Source organism: Olea europaea, unplaced genomic scaffold, assembly GCF_002742605.1.
Source record: "Olea europaea var. sylvestris unplaced genomic scaffold, O_europaea_v1 scaffold309, whole genome shotgun sequence".
NCBI classification, from domain to species: domain Eukaryota; kingdom Viridiplantae; phylum Streptophyta; class Magnoliopsida; order Lamiales; family Oleaceae; genus Olea; species Olea europaea.
In genome coordinates, this window is record NW_019249636.1 from 486,916 (window position 1) to 495,783 (window position 8,868).

Below are 8,868 nucleotides of genomic sequence, written 5' to 3' on the forward strand. Positions count from 1 at the left end.
AACCACACATATTTCAATAAAATAATATTACAAGTAAACTCATTAATTTTTTTTATTTTTTAATCACACATTTTCATCAATTTACTATTTTAAAATGTATTCTTAAAAATAATAGGGCTCAAACAGGCTCCTAAATTTATTTAGTCCTTGTTTGAGCCATATTATTTTCATAAAAATGTATTTTTGAATAAAATGTGTGGTTAAAAAATAAATAGAAGTTTTAAATTTATGTATAATATTATTTTATTGAATAATATATGATTGAAATGATGTTAAATTACTGTTTAAGAATGTATTTTTTGAAATAATGTGGATCAAACAAGGCATTATTCTAAAAGTTTGTTTGGTACAACTAAAAAACTAATTAAAATATATTTTTTGACCGTTATTTAATTATTACAGTAGTCCCTTTTGAACTGTTCTCTTACAAATAAGATCAATTTTATTTTTAACGATCAAAAAATCAACTATTAAAATTCCTACCAAATAAACACTAAGAATCTAATTTTCACTCAATAAAACAAATGAAGTAATGTTTGACATCTTTTTTTTTTTTAATTTTTTAATCATGACATATGAATTTTTTTTTTTTTTTTTTACTCATATTTGCAGTGGCACCCATTCATCCAAAAGAAACCGCGAAAAAAAAACTAGCTAACTAGGCCATCTCAAAGCGATATATATCTCCTCCAAGTTCTTCTCCTCCAATTCTCCACAGTTTAAACAATAAACGTCATTTTAAAAGAGCGCGGGCTCTGTTGAAATTGGAGATGAAAGGACGGGAACCGTAGAGAAAAAAAAGTCAGGCTCATCCTGTCCCTACGCGTTTTCCATCGGACGCGTTCATCAAGGACGGATCTCAAAATCACAGTATACCTAACAGACACGTGTCCCGACATAAGAGGATGTCTGGTGGGCCCTACCTTTAGATATAAAAAAGGCCAGAGAGGTCGATTTCACCCCTATCCGTATTTCCGCCATTTTCTCGTTCCTTCCAAATCTCGAAACGGTTCCTTATAAACTAGTATTTCTTCATTATTAATTCAGTACTGTGAATCGACGTTTTCAGTTGTGTTTGTTGCCGCTTTCTTCGTTTAATCAAAACAAGAAAAATTTCTATCCGCCAAAACCCTAACGTTTTTCCATTTTTTTCTTTTTCCTTTTTTGTTGTTATTTTCCAAATCGTAGATCTCTCTTGTTTTGTATAAACATGCATGTTTTATGAAAATTATCGACATTTATATAGGTGTTATGGTATAGACGTAATTTGGAAGGCGGTTTCTTTGCTGGTATTCAGATCTGTGGAGTATTATCAGATTGAAGATTGGTTTAATTTCTATATGTGGTTTCTTGAATTGAAGGATAGGTTAATTGAATATTAGTTCGTAGTCCGTATTTGAATTCAATTTGAAATTTGAAAAACAGTTCGGACGTTTGGGAGTTGAGTCTGTTTGAAGTTTCGAATTCTCCAGGCCTTGCCGTGGATAAAGGAAGTTGTTGGAGTCTGCTATTCAGGTACTCAATTTTGTTTAAAATTTTTTGTAGTGGGATTTTCGGGCTCTCTCGGTGATTGTTGGAGTCAATTGGAAGCTGGTGTTCGATAAATATTTCCCAGATAATCACGGAGTTGAGTGACTTTATGGTATCAGCATGACTGCATCTGTATTTGAATGCTGTGGTCTTCTGTAGATGTACGTGGTTTGACATTAATTCTGCATTAGTAGAGGAGGTATATCTGGATGGGGGAAGGTGAAGGTGAAGTTTGCATGTCGGTCATGAACAATGGAATGATGGAGATTGACAAGCAACCGAGGCTCGAAGTGAAGCGCGACCAGCAGTGGATGATGGATGGTGGTGAAATAGAACCTTATGCCAAGAGGCAGGCAACGGAATCTTGCACTGAAAGAAAGGCAAGCGAAGTCTTACATAAATCTGAGCTAGAACCTTTTACCGAAAGCCAGACTATGGAAGTTATGAACAATTCTAAGTTAGGACATTCTGAAGGCGAGACAAGAGAAGTTTTGAATGATACTGAAAAAGAACCTTGGGCCGAAAGCCAATCAGAGGAAGTTCCAAATGATACAGAATCAAAATTATTGACTCGAACCCAAGAAAAAAGAATTATAAAAAGTAGCGAATTAGATTCTTGCGCTCAAGATCAGATGGGAGGAGTTTTGAACAGTAGGGACTTAGAGCCCTTCACTGAAAGTGAAAAAAATGAAGCTTTGAATGAACATCGTGAACAAAGGCTGTCAAAAGAAGTGTTAAATGATGTTAAACTAGAGTTGAAGGAAGCAACAAATGACCTTGAAGTGGAACATTCTGCTGAGAATCATGTTTTGGTAGCACTGGAATATGGTGACTTGGAGCCTTTTTCTGCTGAAAATATGGTGCAAGACGCACCAAATGATGTTGAATTGGAGCCTTGTGCTAATAATCAGGTGAAAGAGGCATCCAATGATGATATTTTATCGGAAGTTTCAAATCCAGTTGTGTCTCCCAAAGACATTACTTCAAATGTCACAGCTAGTAGCCAAGCAGTTGAAATGGTTGGGAAAGACCATGTTGGTTCTGGAGAGATCTTATCTACATGTTCTCGAAACTCGAGTGATGGAAGTTTGTGTGTGGAAGAGCACAACAGAAATGACACATCAGAATCAGCTTCCATTTCCCGTGTTGTGATTGAAATTCCGAAGGATGTTAGCACGGCTGGTATCAGGAAGATCACATTTAAGTTTAGAAAACCCAAGGAGGACTCTAATAGTTACATATCTGTTCCTGCTGCTGAGCCTGTGACTAATAACGAATATCCTAGTCACTATATTGACAATCCTTTATGCTGTCCTCCCGATCAGGCGATACCTAGCAATGATGTTGAGTGTAAGAATGCGAGGAATGCTTTTGATGTCGCTGATATAAACAGAGAAATGAATTTATGCACAGATGTGAATGATTTTTATGAAACACAAAGTCCTTTCCCTTGTGTACCCCACAAGGAATTAAAGATGTCTAAGAAGGTAATTCCGGAGAATTACCCAACAAATGTTAAAAAGCTTCTGTCCACTAGAATTCTGGAAGGGGCAAAAGTGAAATACATTTCGATTTCTAGGGAGGTATGTTGTATCCTGCACCTTTTCTTCAAGATACAAATTTAGCTGCTTTTTGGTAATTATTTTTTGTTGTTGATTACCAGAGAGAGACTCCAGGAATCATTAAAGATGATGGTTATTTGTGTGGTTGTTCAATTTGCAACTTCTCTAAAGTAAGCTGCCCCTGCTATTAAACTTGATTACTTCGGTCAGGTGTTTGTATAATTTAGTGTTACTGAAGGAATGAAATGTATAAACAGGTGGTTAGTGCCTATGAGTTCGAACTGCATGCAGGTAGCAAGACTAGACATCCAAATAATAACATATATCTGGAGAATGGGAAGCCTATTTACAGTATAATTCAAGAACTGAAGGCTGCACCTCTCAGCATACTCGACGATGTAATAAAAGATGTGGCAGGTTCTTCCATCAATGAGGAGTACTTCCAAGTTTGGAAAGGTTATTCCCAAATCAACGTTATATTCAGCTTCACTTTTATATTCTTTTGGGCATTTATTGTGAACAAGTCTTAGTTTGTTGTGTAGGTTTTAGGGAATTGAAGGTGGTTGGATATAGGAAAAGGTCTTTTCGCATAATTGAAATAACACATGTCCAAAGCTTATCATGATAAGTTGGTATTTCTGCTAGGCAGTAATTGAGGGAGGAATTTAAGGATCAAAATGCTGGCTGGCTGGCTAAAAAAATTGAGAGATTGGATGCAAAATTCTAGCTATTCATGGCAATTCTATGAAAACATTGTTGTATCATAGAAGTATTTTTATGATGATTACCATGTTTGCAATTGATAAGGTGTTTTGGTGGTAAGTTATATGCCCATCATGTTTGTGTATACACATCTGTCTCAGCATGAAATTTCAAATTTTAGCCCGTTTGAGGACCATTATTTTCAAACTCTTTTTTCTACGCTTATTTTCAACCACACATTCACACAATAAAATATTTTTCACGTAAACCCAAAAATTTCCCTACATTTTAACCACACATCCTCCTACTAGTCACTATTAAAAACTCTATTTTCTGCAGATAACGTTTGGGCTTAATTATATCAATCATTTATTTAAAAGTTTAGAGCAAGATAATAATTTAGAAACTAAGATCAGCGGGACTAATTCTTTGAAATAGCTCGCTGTGTTAACAAAGACTAGAAGAGTCAAAGTGCAGACCAAATTTCTAATTGTGCAATGGAAAACGCAGCACAATTGCAAACTTTTGTGTTGTACGGGCAGAACACAGTGAAATCTCTCTTGAAGTTCCTGGAACTTGAGGCAGTTTCTTAACGGTCACTCCATGTGGCTATTTAAGTGAGCAAATTAGTATGCTTCTGATAACAACCCAGTTTTGAGTCCCTTGGATACCCCCTGCCTGTGTGGGGTAGCTCAAGCCTGGTAAGGAATTCAAGAAATGGTCAATCATCGAATCGGAGAAGGTTTTGAACCCTCTTTTGTATATGACACCTTAATGGATCCGAACAATCTACATTTTGTGGATTATTCCAATGTTTTAAAAGTTCCTGAAAAGAGAGCCGTTTTAACTTTGTTAGATCCACTTGAATAATATTATAAATGTGTACCATGTTACAAGCTTTGCTTGTTTCTATTCCTGTTACACACATTGTATGGACTTCCAATGAATATAGTCAAAGGTGTTTTCATGGGGATAAGTTTGAGAATGGATGCAAATATTTTTCCCAAGTGGAAAATCGTGTTTCAATTTTATAAACGATAAATAGTGTCTTGCAAGTCACTTCCTTACTGGACCTTGCTGCCTTAATTCCCTTGTGGGAGTTTGGGCGAGGAGGAGAGGATATATGGGAGAAAAACATATTTTGTCATGTTTACGTTGTACTCATTCTAATGTTCTCTTCGTTGTTGCAGCAAATCTTCTATGCGACAATGAACTTGTTTATGCCGATAAAATTCATCATAGCAATCCTTTGGGCACATATCCCTCCACCATCGGGTACGATTTTTATACACAATATCTTATTGAATTATTCCAACAATCCCCTCCCCCACTTCCCTTTCCAAAGCCGCTTCCATTCATGGGGATTGAATTGAATAGGGAAAAAAGGAAAAGACAATGAAAAGAAACAGAAGAAGCAATCTGCTTCAGCGAGTATTTCATATATGAGCAGTGTAGAACATACTAAATCAGTATTGTTGCTTGAAATGAGGACTTGAACTTCTGTAGTTTGTTTAATTCTGGTCATTTGAAATCCATAGATGCGTGGACTGTGTGTGGAGATTACTTTGTGCAACTTGGTGGACTTAATACATGGCAAAGTACTATATTGTCAACTGATGTTTCTATATGTTTTCTTCTTGTCAGCTTCTGCTATTGATAACTACAATTCAACTTGTTTTTATATTGTACTAAATCAGTATTGTTGCTTGAAATGAGGACTTGAACTTCTGTAGTTTGTTTAATTCTGGTCATTTGAAATCCATAGATGCGTGGACTGTGTGTGGAGATTACTTTGTGCAACTTGGTGGACTTAATACATGGCAAAGTACTATATTGTCAACTGATGTTTCTATATGTTTTCTTCTTGTCAGCTTCTGCTATTGATAACTACAATTCAACTTGTTTTTATATTGTTGGCAATATAAATTAATCTGCACCCTTGCTGGTATCAATCATGTGCAGTGCTGAAAGTGCATGTATATTCAATCTGAAATGCTCATGTAACACAATTGATGTGTAAATCCTAGGCATTTTGCATAATTACCTAGGTTTTTTCTCCTGATAATCTTTTAGCATTATCTTCAAATTCTAGTTACTGGGCTAATTCATTTTGTGCGCTTGGAAATAGAAATTGTTGTGTAGCTTATGGCACGTTGTGCCCTTTTAAGCTCTTTTGATTTTTGCTTAACCACGGAAAGCATGTTTCTTATTGCTTATTTTAAGTGTGTGGTGCTTTCAATTAGACTGCTAAGTTTGGCATGGAGTATTTATGGCCGTTTCTTGGCATATTGAGGTATTAAATGGATATTTTGGATCTTGCGATTTTGAGAATTATTTTGTTGGTGATTGAAGTTTCTAAACAGTAACTAATTTGTTGTAATGGAACTTTTGATTTATCATTGACTTCTTCACTTTGTTTTCATGATCTTGCAGCTATCTAAGGCAGACTATTGAAGACAGTGCAACTCCTGCTTCATGTTCTTATTCTCACAACCCGGCCTTAAATCAGCGGAGCTACGTAGAGGCACCAGCAGTGCGGAAGCGCTTGATCAAAAAGTTTGCTCTCTTTCTCTCTTCTCCCCTCCCCCCTCCAAATCCGAAAAATAGGAATAAAAAACAAAAATTAGAAAAATTATGGTCTTGGTTCCTAATATGCTGTTGTTTTACAGGCCTAGACACTATTTTTCTGGCTCAGTTGGAGAACATAAGAGATCTTCCGAAGGTGGCACGAAAAAAAGGCAAGCTTACCATCATTGTTTTATCTTTCTTCTCATCTTGTATAGAACACTCCCTTTTTTATTTTGTTTAGGCATTCGTAAATTTTGCTTCTCGTACCTTTTAGTTATTGGCACTATGTATGACAGGGATAATGATTTACATCGATTGCTTTTTATGCCTAATGGACTTCCTGATGGGACTGATTTGGCTTATTACTCAAAAGGAAAGGTTGTTTCTCCTTCTCTGCACAATTGATATATTCTTAATTGTTTATTGGTTGCGGTGTGGATAAATTTGGCAAATCTTTGAACAGAGGATTCTTGGTGGTTACAAGCAAGGGAATGGTATAGTCTGTAGTTGTTGTAACACAGAGGTAATTTCTCATAGCATCATGTTAAAATCTTCCCCTTCATGTATGGTACTAAGTCAAGCAACAACGTACCTTCTTCGTTGTGTCTCCTCCCTTCTGCCATCTGATTTATTCTATTTTTCTCTTTTGGCTACAGATTAGTCCCTCCCAGTTCGAGGCTCATGCTGGATGGGCAGCAAAGCGTCAACCGTAAATAATTTTCTTTGAGACTAAATTGTTCCTTGTATTTTAGGTTTTACACGCAGCATTCTAAGTTTTCTACCCTTTTACAGATATCGTCACATTTATACATCCAGTGGCTTGACACTTCATGATATAGCTTTAATGTTGGCAAACGGTCAAAATCTTGCTACCGGTAGCAGCGATGATATGTGTGCCATATGTGGGGATGGAGGAGAACTTACAATATGTAATGGTTGTCCTCGGGCTTTTCATGCAGGTATTTTCCTTTAATTAATTTTACTTTGCTTTAGTTTTGGGGTTAAATCAAGCTTTCTTTGTATGTTTTACAATCTTCCATTTTAAAGCATGTTCTGGAAGTGTTTATAAATGATTTAAATTATAAATAGATAGAGATGAGGTGATAAGTGGAAGTACATGTGGGTCCCTTGAAATGTGTGGTTAAATAGTGGATTAAGTGTTATAGACTGTTTATAAACATGATCCAAATTTAGGCTTATTTTAATATGTAAACTCACCAATAAACAACCCACTTTGGTGGTCAATATGTTGGAAGACGATTTACATAATATACACATGGCTCTTTCTAACAACTCAGTCTTTCTCAGGCTCCAAGTCTGCGTTAGTGCTAAAACCAGTTAAAAACTTTTGAATCGAATGACGTATTTTGAGATGGTCTATTGGTGATCATTCTCTTGTATAGTCACTGGTCACTAATAATTATGCTCCTCATATTATTGATTTAAGGCCAAAATGTATAGGGAACCATAGGATCAGTAATTTTTTTCTGGTTTACTTTGAACTTTGAAGGGAAAGATGGGTGTTCATAGTTCATGTAGATGTAGACTAGCTTGAAAAAGGTCAGTCACTATTGTGCTCTGTTGTTGGTACAATTCAATTCCACCAAGACTAGTTTCCAATTGTTACATAGCATTCCATCTCTTTATTTCATATTACAACAGAAATTAGAGTTTTCTACCTACTGTTGCAGCAAATAATCGTAATAGTTGATAAACATAGACATCTTACCAATAAATTGAATGGACACTCTTCTTGTATGGTGGACCTAATTTATGCTGTATAATATGTTTAGCTGTTATATTTTAGATGGAGATAAAGATAGAAGTTAGTTGGAATTTTAATATAGTTTTAATTCGAATTATAAGTAGTTAAATAAGATTAGGTTAGTTTTAATATTTCGATAAGGTTTTAGTTTATTTGAAGTTCGTTTGATTTTAGCTTTTTTAGTTTATTTACTCTAAAATTGATGGCTTATTCAATGTAATAGATACCCTTGATTATATGTTGAAACTATCTCTTGCCCTTAATTATTCTCTATGACCGTCTTTCTCATTATTGTTCTTCAGTTATTCTTTGTCAAATTAATATCCTCCTCTGTCAATTTCCGACCCAAAAGTAATGGATGATTACTCTCTCACGATCCTTCATGGTTGATATGCCCATCTTTTACCGATTGTGAAGGTTAATGCCTGCTGAAGTCGTATGATGTATACTTTCAAATAATAATATCAACACGCATTTTGACATCCTCGAAATATGTTTACACATAAGATGACTTCATGATTTTATTTCTTCTCTTCATTTTTGGTCTACATTTTTTTTTTTTTGGCTTAGGCCGGGGGATACACTTGCATCCCCTGTTATTTTTTCCCTTTCTTTGTTCTGGGTAGTCCACTGGTGGCATTTCACTGTGTTATAAAATGCTTTCTGGCGTGTGCTATTTTACGGCAGAATTTCTACTGCTACCATGCTACTATCATTAAAGCTCTAAATCATTTGGCTGTT

General features: G+C 35.5%; 1 protein-coding gene across 1 annotated transcript in view; it reads left to right on the forward strand.

The window, feature by feature from the left end:
• Positions 1-955: 955 nt before the first annotated feature.
• The window catches only part of LOC111385123, a 13,724-nt gene continuing 5,811 nt past the window's right edge, over positions 956-8,868 (forward strand). Inside the window, exons 1-10 of the mRNA XM_023009495.1 lie at positions 956-3,113; positions 3,194-3,262; positions 3,350-3,548; positions 4,985-5,069; positions 6,228-6,350; positions 6,464-6,532; positions 6,659-6,740; positions 6,826-6,885; positions 7,019-7,071; positions 7,155-7,327. Coding sequence (XP_022865263.1) covers positions 1,740-3,113; positions 3,194-3,262; positions 3,350-3,548; positions 4,985-5,069; positions 6,228-6,350; positions 6,464-6,532; positions 6,659-6,740; positions 6,826-6,885; positions 7,019-7,071; positions 7,155-7,327 — 2,287 coding nt within the window. The 5' untranslated portion in view covers positions 956-1,739. The remainder of the gene's footprint in view (positions 3,114-3,193; positions 3,263-3,349; positions 3,549-4,984; positions 5,070-6,227; positions 6,351-6,463; positions 6,533-6,658; positions 6,741-6,825; positions 6,886-7,018; positions 7,072-7,154; positions 7,328-8,868) is intronic.